Source organism: Rattus norvegicus, chromosome 8, assembly GCF_036323735.1.
Source record: "Rattus norvegicus strain BN/NHsdMcwi chromosome 8, GRCr8, whole genome shotgun sequence".
In the NCBI taxonomy this organism is placed as follows: Eukaryota; Metazoa; Chordata; class Mammalia; order Rodentia; family Muridae; genus Rattus; species Rattus norvegicus.
In genome coordinates this window covers 129,823,246-129,843,683 of record NC_086026.1, presented here as the reverse complement: position 1 = coordinate 129,843,683, position 20,438 = coordinate 129,823,246, and the positions used below count along the sequence as shown (strand labels likewise).

Sequence of the window (20,438 nt, the reverse complement as noted above, 5' to 3'; positions counted from 1 at the left end):
CTTAGGCCAGCGAGATCATTTCATTTCAGAAGTAGTGCGAGGTCCTTAGTGTCGCTGGATGGGCACGTAAACTCGGTCACTTCCGGGTTCCTGGGTAGCGATCAGCCAATCAAGGTCCCGCTCCTTTTCCCGCGTCTCGCAGGTTGTTATGGTGACGCAGAGGGCTCACCCACGCGTCCAGGGGAGTTGGCCAGGTCTTCGGGTGCCTCGGTTTCCTCTGTCCAGGCTGCGGCCTCACCGTGGCAAGGCAGAGCGCGTGCAACTCGGGTCCCCCACCATCGTGCAGGTGGGTGGGCAGCTGCGGCTCCGTTTCTGGTTACATCTCCGAACCCGCTTCATTCTCATCAGAGGCGTGGCCACTTCCACCAGGACAGCAACTTATCTAAAGTCTTACTTTAAAAAAAATGTTTATTTATGTGCGTGTGCACATGATGAGCGCTTGTGGAAGCCAGAAGATGGTGTTGGATTCCTTGGAGCTGGAGTTACAGGTAGTTGTGAGCTACCTAGTGTGGGTGCTGGGAACAGAACTCAGGCCCTCTTCAAGAGCAGTATGTATTCTTAATGGTTGAGCCATCTCTCCAGTCCATTGATATAGTGTTGACAGAGCTTCTTGAACATGTGAGAGAGAGTGTGTGTGTGCACGTATGTGAGTATGCTGGTGCATGCACCTGTGAGTGCAGGCAGAGCAGGGTGTCAGGTGTCTTCCTCTGGTGCTGTCTCCAGACAAGGTCTAGCCTGTCAGTGAGCTCTCTGGGTCCTCCCATGTAGGAGCTTCAAAGCTGGGATTACTGGGTTTCTATGTGTGTGTGTTGAGGATTTGAACTCAAGTCCTCACAAGCTTGCAGAGTAAGCCCTTAACCAGGTGAACCATCTTCTCAGCACCCTGTGTTCCTTTGTAAAAATGACATTTTAAGCAATCGTACAGTTCAGAGCTTTACTGTGACATTTTCCCATGTCTGTCACTGTGTTTTGATTATGCCCGCCCCTCACTGTCCTCTCCTACTTCTCTTACCCCTTCTGCTTCTCCTTTTTCTCATCCTTGCGTAGTCATCTTGTGCCTTCACAGGACTTACATTTGTGTCTTGATTTTGCACGAGAGGAAACATGGTGTTGTGTCTTTCCTGCCTTTCATGACCCTTTGTTTCTGTCTCTCCTCCCTTTAGGCTGATTTTTCTTGCCCATAGTCCTCTGTCTACTCCCATGCCCCATGTATGGCATATGTTTAAATCTAGGTTATATACTGTTCGGTTCCCACTCGATTCCGCCAGAGTGAGTGCAGTGTTTGTCTTCCTGGCTCTGGCTTACCTCATCTGAATCACCACAATGACTTTGAATCTATTCCTCTGCCTGAAAACGATGTCATTTCATTCTACCTCTCCTTTCCACCTCCTCCTCTTCTCTCTCCTCCTCCTCCTGCTTGGTTTTTTTGAGACAAGACTTCTCAGTGTAGCCATGGCTATTCTGGAACTCGCTCCATAGACCAGGCTGGCTTCGAATGCAGAGGTGTGCCTGCCTCTGCCTCCTGAGTGCCGGGATTACAGGTGTGCTCTCCACTGTCAGGACGGAGTGTGTTTCTTATACTACCTTCTCTGCACAAGTCTCCCTCTTTGCACACGTTCTCACCAGTGCTTCCTTGATGGCAGCTGTTCAGACCGGGATGAATCCCAGTGTTTTGAGTTTGCATTTCTCCGATGGCTGATGATGGGAACATGTTCTCGCTCATTTATAAGCCGTCTGTCTTTCTGCTTTTGAGAACTATCTGTTCTGTTCTTTTTCTCATTTGTTGGCTGGTAGTTTATATTCTTGGTGCTTTTTTGAGTGTGTGTGTGTGTGTGTGTGTGTGTGTGTGTGTGACGTTAATCTTCTGTGAGATGAGTCGATGCCTTCACTCTGACTGGTTCCTTTGCTGTGAGGAAGGTTTCAACTGACATAATTTGTTAGCTCACAGGGTTATACCCTGAGCTGTTGAGTTCTTTCCGGGAAGCACTACCTCTGTCTTTAGCTAGAATGCCCTCCCTGCACTTTCCTAGCAGTTGTTCCTCCAGGTCACATAGTAATGTCTTTGATCTGTTTTGGGGTTAAACTTTTCACCCTGTTTGTACAGGGATGAAAAGTAAAGACCCATGTGTGTGCTGGCTAGTTTCATGTCAACCTGACACAAGCTAGCGTTGTTGGAGAGGAAAATGCCTCTGTAATATCAGGAGTTACCCAGTGTAGTCCTCTGGAAGAACTATTTGTGCTTTTAAGCTCAGAGCCATGTCTTCAGGCCTGTCTTGTGAATGTTCAACACATCTTGCACCTCTAGACTGCAGCCAGCTTGGCCATGGTTTTGATGTATTCCTGCATTCAGTATTTTATTTAAAATTTGTGAGTCTATTTCAATAAAATTGGTCTGTATGTAATCTCTCTCTCCCTCTTTCTCTGTCCCTCTCTGTCTCTCCTTCTCCCTACCTCTGTCTCTCAATCTGTTTCCCTCTCCTCCTCTCTGTCTCTGTCATCTATCTTCTGTTTACCCCCCCATATCTCTCTCTCTCTCTCTCTCTCTCTCTCTCTCTCTCTCTCTGTGTGTGTGTGTGTGTGTGTGTGTTACTTAGCTTTGGTCTCAGGTGTCCATGCTTTCTTGACTTAATTCAGTGAGTTTTCAGGTCATAATATTTTATTTGCTTAAATAAGTGACCCATCAGTCTGTGTGCCATGGCTTAGACTGGGCAGATGTCAAGTCATCCCGGTGCAGCAGCGTTACTCAAATGGAGCACACTTCTGTTTTTAATTATGGAGTCACTTCTGGCAAGGTGTGGCCTGAGCCACCGTCCTATACAATGTGGAGCAGTTGACCGGACCTGCACTGTCATTACCGCATTCGCAGGCTGTTTCTTTGTTTCCTTTTTCTTGTGAAGTTAGGGGCTCGCATGTTACTCTCTCAGGCCAGGCTCTTTCCACTGTGATGGGGAGAACAGCCAAATCCTGGCACTGGGAGTTCTAGGCCAGTAGGCGGCTGTGGTGGGCTCTAAGTCAGCAGGTGACTGTGGTGGGTTCTAGGCCATCAGGTGACTGGTGGGTTCTAGGCTAGTAGGTGGGTGTGGTGGGTTCTAGGTCAGCAGGCAACTGGTGGGTTCTAGGCTAGTAGGTGGGTGTGGTGGGTTCTAGGCTAGTAGGTGGGTGTGGTGGGTTCTAGGCTAGTAGGTGGGTGTGGTGGGTTCTAGGCTAGTAGGTGGGTGTGGTGGGTTCTAGGCTAGTAGGTGGGTGTGGTGGGTTCTAGGCTAGTAGGTGACTGGTAGGTTCCAGGCTAGTAGGTGGGTGTGTTGGGTTCTAGGCTAGTAGGTGACTGGTAGGTTCCAGGCTAGTAGGTGGGTGTGGTGGGTTCTAGGCTAGTAGGTGGGTGTGGTGGGTTCTAGGCCAGTAGGTGGGTGTGGTGGGTGTGTTCTAGGCTAGCAAGTGGCTGTGGTGGGTTCTAGGCTAGTAGGTGGGTGTGGTGGGTTCTAGGCCAGTAGGTGGATGTGGTGGGTGGGTTCTAGACTAGTATGGGTATAGTGGGTTCTAGGCTAGCAAGTGGCTGTGGTGGGTTCTAGGCTAGTAGGTGAGTGTGGTGTGTTCTAGGCCCGGAGGCGGCTGTGGTGGCTGGTTTTATGTCCAGTTGACACAAACTAGTGTCACTGGAGAGGAGGGGACCTCAATTGAGAAAATGCCTCCATAGGATTAGGCTGTAGGCCGGCCTTTAGGGCATTTTCTTAATTAGTGATTGATGGGAGAGGACCCAGTCCATTGCTTTGCGGGTAGTACCATCTCTGGGCTGGTGGTTTGGCTTCTATAAGACATCAGGCTAAGCAAGTCGTGGGGAGCAAAGCAAGCCAATAAGCAGCACCCCCTCCATGGCTTCTACATCAGCTCCTGCCTTCAGGTTCCTCCCCTGACTTCCTTCCATGATGAACAGTGATGTGGAAGTGTAAGCCAAATCAACCCTTTCCTCCTCAACTTGCTTTTGGTCATGGTGTTTCATCAGAGCAATAGTGACCCTAACTGAGACATGGGGCTACATAGCAAGATGCCCTGTTTAAAAAAAAAAAAAAAAGAGTGGGAGAGAGACTGGAGATGTGGTTCAGTGGTTAAGAGCACTGGCTGCTCTTGCAGAGGACCCATGTTTGGTCCCCAGCACCTACATAGTAGCTCACAGTGATCCAGTTAGAGGGGATACAATGCCCTCGTCAGTCCTTGCTGGACACCAGGCACACATGGTGCACAGACATAAATGCAGGCAGAACACACATATGTATAAAATACAAACAAACTCATCTTGCTGTGTTGCCGTGGTAGAGACGGGTTTGTGGTATTGTTTATGAATCCTAGGCTGACTCCTGGAGCTGCTTGCTGGCTTGCATCTGTCTCCCTCTTTTCTGTTTGCTTCCCAGGAGCTGGACATGCTGTTTTACCGTATATGAGCAGTTGAGGCAGACATGGAAAACTTCGTCTTGTATGAGGAGATTGGCAGAGGAAGCAGGACCGTCGTATATAAGGGGCGTAGGAAAGGGACCATCAACTTTGTGGCCATCCTTTGTACCGAGAAGTGCAAACGGCCTGAAATAACCAACTGGGTAAGTCTTGGGGGGTTCTACCCTCCTGGAGGCTACAGGGTGCCACGTGACTCGTGAACATAATCCCGAGAGTCTGGGTGCAGGTGGGAAGATGGACAGGTCAAGGCCAGCCTGGGCTACAGAGGATGGTGTGAAATGCTTGCCTACCGTGTGCAAGGCCCAGCATTCCATCCTCAAATAAATAGGTAGCAAGGTAACAGAAGCCATTAGGCATGCTGTACCCACAGTCAAGGTTTTTGCCCTGGAACAACAGCCCCATCTCTTCTTGTCTGTTGCTGTCAGCCTTGAGTAATGAGCTTGCCTAGGTGGTGCTCAGCGCTTGTGGTTTTGGCGCAAGGGGATCGATAATAGACATTTGTTTTAAGAGTTGGTGTATGGGGTTGGGGATTTAACTCAGTGGTAGAGCGCTTGCCTAGCAAGCACAAGGCCCTGGGTTCGGTCCCCAGCTCCGAAAAAAAGAAAAAAAGAAAAAAAGAAAAAAAGAAAAAAAGAAAAAAAGAAAAAAAAAAAAAGAGTTGGTGTATGAGGTTGGCCAGACGGCTTGGTGGGGAAGTACCTGCCACCACGGCCGACGAACCTGAGTTCCATCCCTGGAACCTACACAGGGGAAGGAAATGAGCAGCTCATAAAAGCTGTTCCCTGACCTACCACGCATGCATGCACGCACGCGTGCATGTGTGCACACACTCCAGCATGCAATTCCGGCAGAGGCCAGAGAACAACTTCTGGGTTGTGGCTCCTGGTGATTGGACTCATTATCAGGCTTGGCGGTGAGCACCTTTGCCCGTCAAGCTAATTTGCTGGCCCAGCATGCATCACACTATAGGAACACATTTACAGTCCATTCTGTAGGGAGGCATGCACTCTCGGTGCCCACAGATTGTTCTGCGGTAACTGTGAGCCTGGAGACTGAGAAGGAGCTGCCAGCTGTGGAGTGTGTCTTCTGCAGACAGACACAGGGTAGGGGGGCAATGACAGCAGATGAGGCCACCTGACCAGGACAAACAAGGGCTTGGAAACACTTGCTGTGCCTTTACGGATTGCCGGCTGTATGGATACAGCACAGATTACACTCCCAGCTCCTGGGTCTGTGCCAGCATGACAAAGTGGGCTGCTCACACACACCCTGCTCTGACTGTCAGTGATGTAGGTTAGCTCTGCTCACTGGTGTCCATGCAGGTGACATAAGCTGTACTCCAGGCCCTTTCCTTCCTGGTCCACAGACACCCCCTCCTCCTGGGTTTTGAGTGATGTGTAAAGAGAGCCTGGACCCCTCTGCGAAGCCGTGCTGGTGTTTCAGATACTCATAGGACACATGGATTGGAGGAGGAGCTGTGGTTTTGTTGGGCGTCCGGCCAGATGAATGGCTTTGCCAGTTACTGAGAGGGGAGGCAGCCCAGAGATGGGCAGGTCTGACATTGATTTCAGGGAGCCCATTGTCTATCCAGTGGACTGTCAGGAAGGCTTTGGGCGTCTGAGTGCGCTTTAGAAGCACATTCGGGGGGTTGGGGATTTAGCTCAGTGGTAGAGCACTTGCCTAGCAAGTGCAAGGCCCTGGGTTCGGTCCCCAGCTCCGAAAAAAAAGGGGAAAAAAAAAAAAAAAGAAGCACATTCGGGACAGAGATGGGAATTGGAAGCACTGTTGTATTTATCAATGTTAGGTCACAGTGAGGGAAGGTGGAAGAGGCCTAGCTTCCTCCATTACAGCATGAAGTGTATAAAGTGATGGACGGGCAGCCAGCAGAGCAGAGCAGAAGACAGCACAAGCAGCAGACTGGAGAGGGAGTGAGCTAGCCTCACTGACAGTGGCTTCCCCACCCGTCTGAGACCAGTGAGACAGGCAGGGGGCCACTGACTGTAGCCGCTGGGCTCTTTGAGCTGGTATACCTTGTTCTATTTTGCTTCTGTTAACTACATTGGCTGGGAGGAGACTCTGCTCCTGGCCCGCCGACACCCCCTGAGGAGGAAGTCAGGCCCAAGGCATCCACAGTGACTGAGAAGGCAGAAGCAGCTACCTAGAGCTGACAGCTGTGACAGAGTTGGGGCAGGGGCTGTCAGAGAAAGATAGATACAGGGCAGAGAGAGCTCAGCTGTGCTGTGCAGCTGAGGGGTAAAGGCTGAGGACTTAGGGAAGGAGAGGTGACCGACAGTGGCCTCCAAGGCGAGGCTTCAGTGGAGAAAAAACTGGAGCTGGAGTGTTCAAGATGGAAGGAGAAGGTAGCTGGGGCTGGTGCTTTCTGCTGTGTGAGGAGGGAACAGGAGGGTGGTGGCTTCATCAGCATCTGAGGTTAGGATGGAAACTTGAAAGAACATTGCCTGAGGTAGAGTTGTTTTCTCCTGTGAGGGCCAAGCCTGTGTAACCTGCTCCCTGCTGCTGTCAGCTCCCTGTCCTCACTGCCTGGCTCTGTGCTCCAGGCCCTTTTGGAGCCTCTCCAGCTTCACCTGCCCTGGCAGATTACTGGGAGAGGAGGAGGAAGAGGTCTGCTGGGGTGACCTGATGTCTTGACTGAAACCCCTGCGAAATGTCTGCTAGTGACACCCAGTAACATTGCTCATATCCACAGAGGGTGCGGAAATGTTTTCTGGCTGGGCACGAGGCTGCCTTAGCTCATCTGGCTTCTCTTACTGAGAGCCTAGATGAAGTGGTCAGCCACCAGGTGCCTTTTGGCAGAGACTCAGGAGCAGCTCAATAGGGAGAGACAGTAGAGATGGGTGGGGAGTGCTGACAGCTGAGGCAGGCGGTCCGTCCTGGGTGGCCAGGCAGAGGCAAGACCCACAGCTTTCAGGCGTGCAGTCATGGACAGGGGGTGGGGTAGGGGTGGTGTGGGGGTGGGGAGGGGTGGTGTGGGGGTGGGGAGGGGTGGTGTGGGGGTGGGGAGGGAGTGGTGTGGGGGTACCCAGCGCACAGTTTGGACTTTGCGTTTGGCTCTTTTCTGTTCCATCAGGCATACAGAACATCTGTTTGTGCATGAGCCCTGAGACAGTTAGTTGACTGCAGAGTAGGCCCTGTGCCCGAGTGCTCAGGCTGGTGAGGCTGAGCCAGGTTTGTGGGTGATGTGCACACACCCAGTATATCTCACCCTCCATCAGATATGTTGGCACTTACCGCCGTTACAGCTCCACAGAACGTCCCGGTTCCTCGGTCGTGGCAGTGGCCATCCTGATGTTACTTTCATCATTGACCATAAGTAGTTTTCTTTGCTGTTAGCAGTTGCACGCTCACTCGCACACTCACAACACTCACACACTCATGATGTTTGTCAAAGTTGCATGATAGCCTTTCCCAGTGACAGTCCTTGAGAACCTGCACCTCTGACAGTTGTAAATGAACCCCATGGTTTTTCTGTTTTCTCAGTTGTAAATGTGTTTTCATAGGTCCGACTCACCCACGAGATAAAACACAAGAACATCGTAACTTTTCACGAGTGGTACGAGACCAGCAATCATCTCTGGTTGGTGGTGGAGCTTTGCACAGGTAGGGCTGTGAGTGTGTGCATGCAGACACAGTGCTGACTGGAGGGCAGCGGTGGTGGTGGTGGTGGTGGTGGTGGTGGTGGTGGTGGTGGTGGATGGTGGTGGATGGTGGTGGGTGGTGGTGGTGGATGGTGGGTGGTGGTGGGTGGTGGTGGTGGTGGGTGATGGTGGTGGGTGGTGGTGATGGTGGTGGTGGTGGGTAGTGGTGATGGTGGTGGTGGTGGGTGGTGGGTGGTGGGTGGTGGGTGGTGGTGGTGGTGGGTGGTGGGTGGTGGGTGGTGGTGGTGGTGGGTGGTGGGTGGTGGTGCTGGTGGGTGGTGGGTGCTGGTGGGTGGTGGGTGGTGGTGGTGGTGGGTGGTGGTGGGTGGTGGGTGGTGGTGCTGGTGGGTGGTGGTGCTGGTGGGTGGTGGTGGTGGTGGGTGGTGGTGGTGGTGGGTGGTGGGTGGTGGTGCTGGTGGGTGGTGGGCGGGTGGTGGTGCTGGTGGGTGGTGGGTGGTGGGTGGTGGATGGTGGGTGATAGTGGTGGCTGATCCAGGCTCAATCCTCGTAGGTGGTTCTCTAGAAACAGTGATTGCTCAGGACCAGAACCTCCCGGAAGATGTCGTGAGAGAGTTTGGGGTGGACCTGGTCACAGGGCTGCACCATCTCCACAGGCTTGGCATTCTCTTTTGTGACCTTTCTCCTGGGAAGGTAACTTGAGAGCTCTGACTTCCTGGTACCTCACGTCTCAACTCCAAGGGCTTTCTCAGGGTTTTGTTTTGTTTTGTTTTTTTTTAATAAGAGGAAATCTATGTCATCTATGTATGTGGTCTATTTAAGTTGCTTTTGGGACAGAGTCCTTCCTCACTGCAGAGGTCTCTGAGTTTTCAGTTCCTGTGTCCTGTGCTGTGAGTGATGATCCAGTGCAGTCCTCTCTCGGTGCTGGAGCACGGCCACGCCCTGTTTGACAGTGGCGTTCCTGACCGTGTCCTTTTCCTGATGGCACAGACAGCACCTTGTTTTCATTACACTGCTGGCAACCTGGAGATGCCGCTCTGTTCTATCCAAGCATCATGGGTCTGCTCAGCTTCCCGGTTCCCCCAGGCTGATTCGGAAGCCATGTGACCTGACTTGAGTCACAAACTCCCTTGAGGCTTCCCTCGCTGTGGTATTCGAGGTGTGTTCAAAGCATCTCGGACTTTTGCGTAAGTCACACACTTAGGAATGGCGGCATCGCTAGTCTGAGCTCCTTGTGTCTTTTATGCCGTGGAGTGAAAGCGGAGCGTTGTTTGTGGTTTGCTCTGTCAGCAATCGGTATGTGAAGATGAAACCATGAAGGGAGGGGTGGGGACACACAAGGAAGACAGAGGGAGACTGTGGAGGTCTTACAGATGACACAGTAGCTCTTGCTTGAAGCAGTCATAAACCTAACCCAGGTCTTCAGACACTCAGCTGTCACGGTAGTGCAAAAAGCAGCAAGGACAATATGCAAACATGTGGGTGTCATCTATAGACTTTGAAATTTGAATTTTATAGATTTCCACATATCAGGAAATACCATTCAGAGTGGGCATGATGGCTTGTGCCTATGGTCCTATCACTTGAGGACTGAGGCAGGAGGACTGCCATAAGTTCAAGGCTAGCCTGGGGTATATAGTGAGTTCCAGAACAGCCTGGATAGCAGAGTGAGACTGTCTCTAACAACCCAAACCTGAAGTAACCCCCACCAAACATACTGTTCTTATTCTTGAAAACAGTGTAAAAATGTAAAAACCTTTTAGTTCACAGCTGAGGATGTGGCCTCTGGGTCCGAGCTATAGTTTGCTTAGCCTTGTGTGGGACATTTAATGAGGCATACTGCAAGGCTTTCCAGGAGGGTCTGTGATGTAAACTGCTTTAGAAAAGTAGTATTGGGAAGAGCTGGGTAGGGTCCCTGTTCTGTCAATAAGGCTTTATGGAATACTGCCCCACCTGTGGCCTGTGTCACCAGTGGCTGTTGTTTGGGATAGCATGGTGCTGTGGAGTTAGGACATGCTGGACGCCAGTCTGTGTTTGATCAGGCCTCCAGGGGATGCTGGTGGGGACATTGCAGGCCACTGTGGTGAGTGAGTGTCAGTGTCTGAGTTAGGCTGACTTTAACCTGCTCTCAACAGAAGATCACCAGCCCTGTTACTGTTGTCTAGCATTTTCAGTGACGTGGCTGGAATGATGCAGCTTTTCTGGGCTGGTTCAGCAGTGTACAGCCAACTTCTGATCACACAGGGCATTGGCCAACTTGAGTCAGTCCCAGCCCTTTGTCTGTGAGACTTCCATGACTCTCCACAGAGCTGAAAAGGGACCTTACCCTTCCTGCTGTACGTGTGAGAAGCAGGACTCCACGGGCTGCCAAGGTCAGGCAGTAGGTAGGAGGTGACTTAGGCCCAAGTCCATGTTCAGCACTAGTTATGGCCCCTCAGTTCAAAACCCCACACTACACATCCTTTTTTTAATAAATGGCACACAAGCAGGTGGGTCTTTACATCCTCAGTCACCTCTGTGTGTTCTTGGGGCTTGGCCTTGAGCCCTGTCAAGTACCCACATCCCACAATGCTCCAGGCCCACATAGTGAATGGTGTGGTAACCTGTGCACATCAGGAAATCTTCCCCCTAATAATCTTGGCCCACAGACTTTGTGGGTGTAGTGTTCGAGGATACAGAGGCCCTGCCACTTTTATCTTTATTCTTCATCTTCATAATGCCCAAGCTCCATGGTGGCTCTGTGGCGTCTGAGACTGTGACAGCTTGGATTCTCCTGTTACTAGAGTGCCATGCTGGCTGTTTGGGGGGTGAAGCTTCCCCCCAGTTTTATTTATACCACATCTTTCAAGACCACTGCTGTAGTTCATTGGCTTCCTTTTAAAAGTGCAGTGTCACATTTTTCTGAGCTGTGACAGGGCAAGGAGGCTGCAAAGCCCTGGGCACAGTTTCCGGGGTCCCTGTGAAGCCTGAATTGGGCTCTGGAGCCTGCCTCCGCTGGAGCCTCTGGAGCCTCCGCCACTCTCTCCATCTTTGCAGATACTCTTGGAAGGGCCCGGAACACTGAAGTTCAGCAATTTCTGCCTGGCAAAGGTGGAAGGGGAAAGCCTGGAGGAGTTCTTCGCTTTGGTGGCAGCAGAAGAAGGAGGTGGTGACAGTGGGGAGAACACACTGAGGAAGAGCATGAAGACCCGAGTCCGAGGTAGGCGGGAGCCCATGCTGAGGAGGCAGCGTGGGCCTCTGCTTCACTACCCACACGTGTGTGGAGAAACATGACAGAGGGTCCTGTACACGCGTAGCTGATCCTGGGCTTGAAGTGTCCCTGCAGCTCTAAGGTGTCAGCACAAGAGGTCTCGGACACTGTGGGCATCTTCCCATCACCCACCCGAGCAGGGCTGGCTCACTCAGCTCTCAGAATGGGCCTGGCACACACCAGTTCTTCCCCAGTGTGCTCAGCCCTGTGGCAAGGCTGGTCTTTGCAGTCCACTCTCAGGGCATGTTCTTGGCAGGTGGGTTTGGCAGTGAGGTGCAGCCAGCAGTATTGGGGTTACCGTGCTCAGGGATGGGGGTAGTAGCTCAGTGAGTAAATGCTTGCTGCATGGTCAGGGGGACCTGGATTTGATCCTCTAAAGTCGATGTAAAAAGAGCCAGGTATGGCTGTGTGCATAGTTACTGGGGCACAGGGGAGCAGAGACAGGAAGATCCCTGGGGCTTGCAGCACAGACAGTCAAGTCAAACTAGCGAGTTCCAGGTTCAGCGAGGAGCCCTGTCTCAAAAATAAAGGTGGAGATCTATAGAGGACTCATCCAGTGTCACGTCAACCCTAGCTTCTCCCTGCATTTGGTGTACACCAAACACACACAATGGATGTAGGCATGTGGATATGTGGGCATGTCTGTACCATGGTGAGTGGGGGTCAGAGGGCAGCTTGAGGGAGTCTGTTCTCTTGCGTGGGTCTAGGGGATTGACTGTAGGCCGTCAGCCTTGGTGGCAAGCAGCTCTGCTCTACTGAGCCATCTCACTGACTCTAGCAAGTCTGCCCTGGTACATGCTACAATTCCTGTGTCTTCGTCTCAGGAGCTCCTGTGCTGGAATAGTTCACATGCCTAACCCAGACACTCTTGGCTTTGGTTTTCAGGCTCTCTGATATATGCGGCTCCGGAAATCGTGACGGGGACTGAATTCTCTGTTACCAGTGACCTCTGGTCCTTGGGCTGTCTACTTTATGAAATGTTTTCAGGTGATTGGTTTTTGGTTCATTATAAAACCAAACCATGCTAAAACAGGAGCAAACTGTGTGTTTAGTGTCTGCAAGTGCCTGATCTAGCAGGTGTCACAAAATCAGTTCTAAAACATTTCTGTGCACACCAGACTACACTTTGTTCTTAGGCTGTGGATGCTCTTGGAGCATCTGACATGTAGTGACTTTCATAACTATCTACAATGCTGAAATGCATCTGACTGCTGGAGAATATGTAGGTCTCCTGCGGCCTGTGGGCGAGTGACTTGGAGGCACTGAGGGCTGACCCTGTGTGAACTTGAATATTGATTTGAAAATTAACTCTGCATTTGAGAAGGATGGAAGTGTGTAGCCTGGACACTTGCCAGGCATGCGGTAGTTAGTAACAGCCTTTTCCCTAGAACGTGTGTAAATCTTGTATTTATGATTGTGTAATTCCTCTGGAATACCTGTAGTTAGTTTGGGATTAGTGGGGATGCAAACTGATTCTGCAAGTTCATGTGATTTCAGGGAGACCCCCGTTCTTCTCAGAAACGATGTCAGAATTAGTTGAGAAGATTCTGTATGAAGACCCGTTGCCACCGATCCCAAAAGGTAGGTGAGCGCAGTTAAGCATCTTACCTGAGCTTTCGAAGGCCCACCATTACAGCAGGTTCTTCACAGCTGCCAAAGCTACGTGTGACAGCAGCTTCAAATCAGGACACTTCCCTCCTATTTTCAACGCTGAAAGAGAAAACCAAGCCATACCAACAGCTTCCCTCATTTAAAACAATGAATTACCACAAGAAGTCTGTTGTAAAGATTCACACGTGTGTGTGTGTGTGTGTGTGTGTGTGTGTGTGTGTGTGTTTCAGTCCCATGTGTTTGTTTCAGAGTTGCTTCTCAGGAAGAAGTGCTGTATTTCTCAGTTCTATTGGTGAAGCAAAGACTTCTGTGCAGCTGGTGGCTTATGGCAAAGAGCTTGTCCTCAGACTGTGGCTGTGGTGGTGCAGGATATTTGATCACACTGTGAGCCCCAAGATTGTGTTGTTTACTGGAAAAACCTGTTTCTAGTTGTGATGTAGCTCAGCCTTCGAACATACCTTTAATCCCTCTGGCTGGAACACACACACACACACACACACACACACACACACACGCCCTTAGTACACACCTTTAGTCCCAAACAATGAAAGTAAAGTTAGTTTGTAGAAGGAAGCACCCATGTTTAAAAGTTATGTCTAATTGAGGGGCAGACAAAGTGATGATTCAGAGGAAGATTTGACAGGATATGCCAACTGTCATGAGCATGGAGGGGCAGTTTTGCCGAGACAGTTGTACAGAGACAGGTTTTGGAGAGAGAACAAGCTAGGCACAAGTGAAGACAGAATGAGCCAGAGAAAAAGAGCTAGAAGATTAGGACAGATTGTCAGATTAGTTTGGGGCCAACTAGAGCAAAAAGAGGCTGAGAGAAGCCAGATTGAAACAGTCAGCTTGGAGAGGAGTTTGAGCTGGAACAGTTGAATCAGCCAGCCAGAGAGTAGAAAGAACTAGAAAGTTCACTCAGCATCAAGTCTCAGAAGCTAAAAACATTCTAGGCCCAGATAAGATTGTACAGAGGTGAGAAATTTCCAGAACAAGGCCTAGGTTCGCAGATAGAGGCAAAAGCTTCCAAGACGACAGTTACATCAGGCGAATAAAAGACGCTTTTACATCACGGTGCCCAGCATTCTGTGCGTCAGTGCCCAAGGAAATGGTGCTCAGCTGTTTCCTAGGTCACTATTGTCCAGGCCACTTCCAGCCACAGACTGGCCATGACCACCGTGCGTACTTACCCTTCTAAGTGCTGTGAGGTCTGAAGGATGGGGCGGCTCTATCGTAGTCACGCTCAGTATTGTTAGTTCTCTGTTGAAATCTTTCTGAAGAAAGGCGGGGCTGCCCGGATCCGAATTATAGTGTATTATAGGGCAAAGATGGGAAAATTAGGCCTGCTTCAGAGAAGATGGTCAGCTAGCACTGAAGACCAGGGGTGAGTGGCTGGGGCTCCAGACCCTCCTGTGGTTATTTCAGGGAAAGGAATGTTCCAGGGCAGCTAAGACTGAGTCACGAGGATGCACACATGTTAAAGGTTTGTGTGTCTGTTCTGCACACTGGTCCTGCTCAGTGCATGCTGTAACATAGTTAATGGGTTCAGTGCCGCCTGTTAAAACAACTTGAATGCATAAATGCTGTTGCTTTAGGTGCTGCTGACAGACAGTAACACCAAGTCCATGTTTATAGGCTCCTCTTACCCCGTCTCCATTGGGAAAATCTTTGTTCACAGACTCTTCATTCCCCAAAGCATCCTCAGATTTCATTAACTTGCTGGATGGATTGCTGCAGAAGGATCCTCAGAAAAGGTACGGTCAGGTCTTGAGGATGAGGAGTGGAGACCGCTTTCCTGTCATGGGGGTACAAAGATTTTCTCTTCCTTCCTTCCTTCCTTTCTTCCTTCCTTCCTCCCTTCCTCCCTTCCTTCCTTCCTTCCTTCCTTCCTTCCTTCCTTCCTTCCTTCCTTCCTTCCTTCCTTTCTAGATGAGGACTTCACTGTATGGCTCGGGTCAATCCCTCCTCAGCTTCCTGCACTGTGATTACAGATCAATACCACCTGTGCATCCCCCTCTCTCTCCTTTCACCTCCTGTTCCTTTCATCTTTTCCTCAGGTTCTTCTTTCTCCTTCCTTCAGCCTTTGGATGTTGGAAGTGTGTTTTCACTGAGCTCAGTTCCTTTCAGTGCAGTGTGCACACCTAGATACTAACGGGGCTCAGCTGCATGGGTTGCTTCCTGCCACAGTAACAGAAGCCGGCCAGAGCAAGTAAAGGAGGAAGGTTGATTTTAGCTCACAGTTGAGAAAGGGACAGAGGCCCTCATGGCGGGTGGGGGAAAGCACCCAGAGCATGAGGCAGCTGGTCACATTGTATCCCCAGCCAGGAAGCATCCAGAGTGTGAGGCAGCTGGTCACATTTTATCCCCAGTCAGGAAGCAGAGAACAGACAAGGAGTGGGGCAAGGTTGTGAAATGTCTCCTCTGTCCCCACCTCCCATTATGCACTTCCTTCCAGCCAGTGCCCTTTTACTAAAGGTTGCACAACCTCCCTCAACAACCACCAGTACAGAATGAGTGCACACACGTATATTTGAGGTGTCAGCTCATATCAGAACCACATAACCAACCAAAACAGTCATGCCCGTTTTGTAAGATAAAGGGTGAATATTTTCATTAGACTTGTTGGATTGTGAACTTGAAAGTTCAGAGTTTTTAGCTGTTCCGGCTTCTGATTTTTGATGTTTGCTAAGGAAGAGTGATATGTAAATGAGCTGTGGAGTTGACACTCACGGATGGTGGGATCTGATGCCATGAGTGTGGGTCAGGTTGGGATTTCCTTAACCAGCTGTGCCACCATGTTTCCTAAAGATTATCCTGGGAGGGAGTTCTGCAGCACCCCTTCTGGAAGGATGCCCTGCGGAGAGAAGACTCAGACTCGGTCTCCGAGGACTCCACCTTCAGGTAGTGTGCCCCAGCCTCTGTGCCACCCAGGCCCAGTGTGGGTCTAGCCTTTGGGGCCACTTCGAGGTTCCTCAGGACAGGTTTAGTCTTGATGTTCTGGTTCTCATCTTGTTCAGGGTTTTTTTCTCCCTCCTCCAGTCAGGGTTCAGTGTGGAAGCCACAGACTGGTTTGCTGGGCACAGCTGGGTGCCTGCCTTCTCAGCACAGAATGCATCAGCCCCTGTTCAGTTAGGTGTGGTCACAAAGTGGATGGAATTGACATGGGCTACTGGTGTGGGAACCACAGGACCAGTGTCTGACTCGCCAGCCTTTATTCCCCTAAAGATCATGTGGTGGGAAGGGAAGTATCATCATGGAGTTGCTGTCAGCCTAAGTGTAGAGGGTCTGTGATGAACTTGGCATTCCTCCTGGCCTTCCCTGTGTGAACAAGCAACTCCAGAGTTAGGAGGTCAAAGCTCTGCGGACATGGCGGTCATGTGTGAGCAGAGACTCATCTAGTGTGTCCTGCTCAGACATTTTATTGTTATTTTCTCAGTCTTGGACACTAGGCACAGTGGTGGTGTTGCTAACTTTCCCCATTTGCTCCTTGGCAAATGACTGCTTCTGTTTTTAATCTTGTCAAGTGCGGTGTGTTGCGTAGAGAAGTCGAAGTGTGTTAACTGTGAGCATCTGTGCCATAGCCGGGTTCTCATTATGTCCTCCTGTCAGTGGGGCTTCAGAGCTGGGCTGGCGCTTTCCCCTTCTGGGTGTTTCTAACCAGCACTGAGTGAGCATCATTTAGACTCAAGTCTTGGAGAAGTCGGGTGGTGTCAGGGTTACCTGGCAGCAGGATGCTCAGGGACAAAAGAAATCCGCTCACTAGAGAATTCCTCTGTCCTCTCAGCTGTAGAGACCGCTCATTCCTGTTATTTGGGACAGCAACAGACCGTGGCCTTTACAGTTAGTTTTCATGGACCCCAGGCCACGTAACAGGGAGAGAAACTTATTGCTGGTTTTTGTGGCACTCTGTTTCTGGTATCTGCTTGTCTGTCTGCTTCTGGCCATTTGTCAGAGAAAGGGTTTTTAGACCTCTGGTGTAGATGGATGCCTGGCATCTAGAAAGGGCTCAGTGTAGACACAGTGCAGTTATGCTCTGACACCTTTTATGCTATTTGCAAAACCCCGGGGAGGGAGTCTGAGGTGAGGCTCCCAGTTATCTCTCCTGTTTGTATATCTCTCCTGTTAAGCAGCAGAAATGTCATGGAATGTTCTGGACCACATGATTCCAGAGAGCTTTTGCAGAGCCCTAAGAATGGACAAGCCAAAGGGCAGAAGGGAGCTCATCGGCTCAGCCAGTCTTTCAGGCTAGGTAAGGCTTGGTTTGAGTAGTTTGTGGGCTGCGGCCCATTTAGAGGAGCCCACTAACCGCATGTTTGCTTTCTTTTCACGTCTCCCTGTGTTTCATTCTGCTCATGGTGGTTTCAGTTCCTTCTGGGTAACATGTTACTGTTTGACCACAGAAAACCCGACTGAGCTGAGGCCCAAGAGTATCATGGGAGGCCAGCTGAATGAGTCCATATTTCTCCTCAGGTATGTGCAAGAGGCATGGAGTCCTTCCGGCTTCCCACCATTCTTTCTGCTAGGAGACAGGGAGTGGAAGGGATCACTTCCACAGCCTATTGATGTTAAGTTGTCTGTGTTTTCCAGTTCACGGCCCACTCCAAGGACTAGTGCCATGGTGGAATTAAATCCTGGAGAGGGTGAGGACCCCAGCTCACCTCAGAAGACCTCTCCTTTATCCAAGGTGAGCAGCCATGGGACTTATGTCACGTTATAGACACCTGTGGAGATAATTATCAGTTGATGTATGAACCCTGCTGTGCAGGGTTGACTGTGGTGTGAACCCTGATGGATGCTGGTTTTCCTAGCAAGCACAGCACCCTGGTTGTTGCTTTGATGTAAGTGGTGGTGATTGTATTGAGGAGTAGGACATGAAATACCATTTACCCACTTAAAGTAGATGTTTCATGGGCTTGTTCTGGATTCACAGGCTGTGTGACTTATCCCAGCCAATCAGAGAGCTGCATTCATTATCCTTCAAAGAAACCCTGTAACTGCTGTCACTCTCAGCCTCCTCCACGTCTCCCACCCTAGTCCATGGGTCTTCCTAGACAGCCTGTTGTGCACATTTCATGTAAATGGAATTACAGAATATGTAGTCATTCATTATTTTATTACAGTGCATGTGTGTGTATGTGCACCCCACTGACACAATGCAATATGTGTGTGTGTGTGTGTATGTGCACTCCCACTGACACAATGTAATATGTGTGTGTGTGTATGTGCGTGCACCCCCACTGACACAATGCAATATGTGTGTGTGTGTGTGTGTGTGAATATGTGTGTGTGTGTGCGCACCCTACTGACACAATGCAATGTGTGTGTGTTTTAATTCTTTAGAGGCAAGGCTGCACTTTTAAAATCCTAGAATTTGATTTCAAGAGTACTCAGGAAGACGGAAGTGGTTGCCTGTTTTGTGGATGAAGGGTGGGGCACGGCTCATCTTAAGAAACAAAAGTGAGGGGCTGGGGATTTAGCTCAGTGGTAGAGCGCTTACCTAGGAAGCGCGAGGCCCTGGGTTCGGTCCCCAGCTCCGAAAAAAAGAACCAAAAAAAAAAAAAAAAAAAAAAGAAACAAAAGCGAGAGGGGTTGGGGATTTAGCTCAGTGGTAGAGCGCTTGCCTAGCAAATGCAAGGCCCTGGGTTCGGTCCCCAGCTCCGGGAAAAAAAAAAAAAAAAAAGAAAAAAGAAAAAAATTTAAAGCAAGAAACAAAAGCGAGACAAGCCCTGGGCAGTGCTGTCACCTTTGCCCCATGCTGGAGGAGGACTGTAGTGAGATCCTGACTGGCCAGGGGGTGAGAACTGTTGGTGTGACCAGTCTGCCATCAGGACGGTGGTGTGACTATCTAGTTGCTTTCTGACACTTCTTGTGTGTAAAATGGGCACAGCACACACCGTTCAGGACTGATGGTGTTTTCATAGCACTCGAAGACACAGGAGTCCTGAGCGGCTGGCCTGTCACTCTCCTTACAAATGTGGCTTTTGCTCTTGTTCCAGATGACAAGCGGGCACCTGAGCCAGGGGGCATTGGAATCCCAGATGAGAGAGCTGATCTACACAGACTCAGACCTTGTGATCACCCCAATTATAGACAATCCGAAGGTGCAGGGGGACACCCACTGTGGCGGTGCTACGAAGTAGAGTGTGTGTGGGGGTCAGAGCACTCTCTCCTCATTGTCTCTTCCGGGCTGCCTGTCCCGTGTGCCGCAGTGCCACATGCCGCAGAGGCCCTCTGCTCTCCCTTCACTCGCGTGTCTCTGCAGGGGGGCGCTTCATCCTGCTTGATCACACTTGCTGCGTGCCGTGCATGTGCCGTGCATGCGAGGAGGCCCACCAACCTCCAGACCCCAGATCTCAGCTCCCAGCCCCACCCTGTCTCCAGCTGTGTTTACATAGAGCAGGACTCAGGGATGCCGGCCACACAGACCCAGTCTCTTGCACAATGTCCGTACTGATGAGGTTGTGGGGCCAGCGTGGCCCTGGGTCTCAGTGCCTGGTGTACTCTTTGCTTCTGTAAGAGCAGTGTGTTGCTGAAGGTGACCAGGGCTCACTGCGAAGCACTGTCTCTGTCTCCATGTTTGCTGTGATTTCCAGCCCCACACAGTCACCCTCTGCCTCAGCTCTGTCTTATTCTTTTTTTCTAAAAGAAGATTTATTTATTTATTTTATGTATGTAAGTACACTGTAGCTGTCTTCAGACACACCAGAAGAGGGCATCAGATCCCATCACAGATGGTTGTGAGCCACCATGTGGTTGCTGGGATTTGAACTCAGGACCTCTGGAAGAGCAGTCGGTGCTCTTAACCTCTGAGCCATCTCTCCAGCCCCTGCCCCACACCATGTTTTATTCTTCCAGCTTTGTTTTTTGAAAATCTTTTTCACATTCATTTGTGGCAATGTCCCCTGCTCTCGTCTGGGAGTGTGCTGATTTCCTAGACAGCCAGCCCTTGCCTTACATGACCATCTCCCTTAAAGGACTGAGTCTTCCCATGAGTCAGAATCTGGCAGAGAGACTGAATTCTGCAAGGCTTCATGGGTAATGTGGTGCTGTCCCAGTGGGCTTTGTAGAGTAGCCTGGGATTCCATCGGCTTTCTCTTCCCTTGTTTCCTTATGTAAGGTTTCTGGGAAACTTTAGTGAACAGAATTTTGTTTTTTAAACTATTTTTATCTAAACAACTGTATGCTATATTTTTAAAACAAGTTTTAGATTCAGGGAAAAGGTTCGTGGTTAGAGAAGGCCTTGCTTGCCTTTGCTGTGCCTGGCCTGAGGTGGGTCACCATAGGCTTAGGTTGGCAGGCCCAGGGCTTAATGACCCCAGTCTCCACAATTCTACCCGTTGACCCTCTGATGCCTTTTGTCTGCTCAAGGCCCACATTACACTTGAGCCCCCTCCATCTGTCTGTCTACTGTAGTAGTCTGTCCCTGTCTGTCATGGCCTGCAACACTTCATAATTAAAACCCTTTACTGAATGATGGTCAGGTATTTTGTGGAGTGACTTTAGTTAAGATTTTTGCA

The 20,438-nt window shown here is 50.3% G+C and overlaps 1 protein-coding gene across 8 annotated transcripts in view; it reads left to right on the top strand.

Moving 5' to 3' along the window:
- The first annotated feature begins 128 nt into the window (after positions 1-128).
- Ulk4 (unc-51 like kinase 4) overlaps positions 129-20,438 on the top strand; it is a 295,125-nt gene continuing 274,815 nt past the window's right edge. The window contains exons 1-13 of one of the 8 annotated variants that reach the window (XM_039082736.2): positions 129-286; positions 4,407-4,589; positions 7,965-8,064; positions 8,614-8,753; positions 11,097-11,259; positions 12,196-12,297; positions 12,808-12,891; positions 14,600-14,675; positions 15,730-15,822; positions 17,049-17,170; positions 17,322-17,391; positions 17,509-17,605; positions 18,918-19,022. In XM_039082736.2, coding sequence (XP_038938664.1) covers positions 4,452-4,589; positions 7,965-8,064; positions 8,614-8,753; positions 11,097-11,259; positions 12,196-12,297; positions 12,808-12,891; positions 14,600-14,675; positions 15,730-15,822; positions 17,049-17,170; positions 17,322-17,391; positions 17,509-17,605; positions 18,918-19,022 — 1,290 coding nt within the window. In that variant the 5' untranslated portion in view covers positions 129-286; positions 4,407-4,451. Of the gene's footprint in view, positions 489-4,406; positions 4,590-7,964; positions 8,065-8,613; positions 8,754-11,096; positions 11,260-12,195; positions 12,298-12,807; positions 12,892-14,599; positions 14,676-15,729; positions 15,823-17,048; positions 17,171-17,321; positions 17,392-17,508; positions 17,606-18,917; positions 19,023-20,438 lie in introns of those variants that run through there. The other 7 variants (XM_039082731.2, XM_063265849.1, XM_039082732.2 and 4 more) reach the window with 7 other exon arrangements.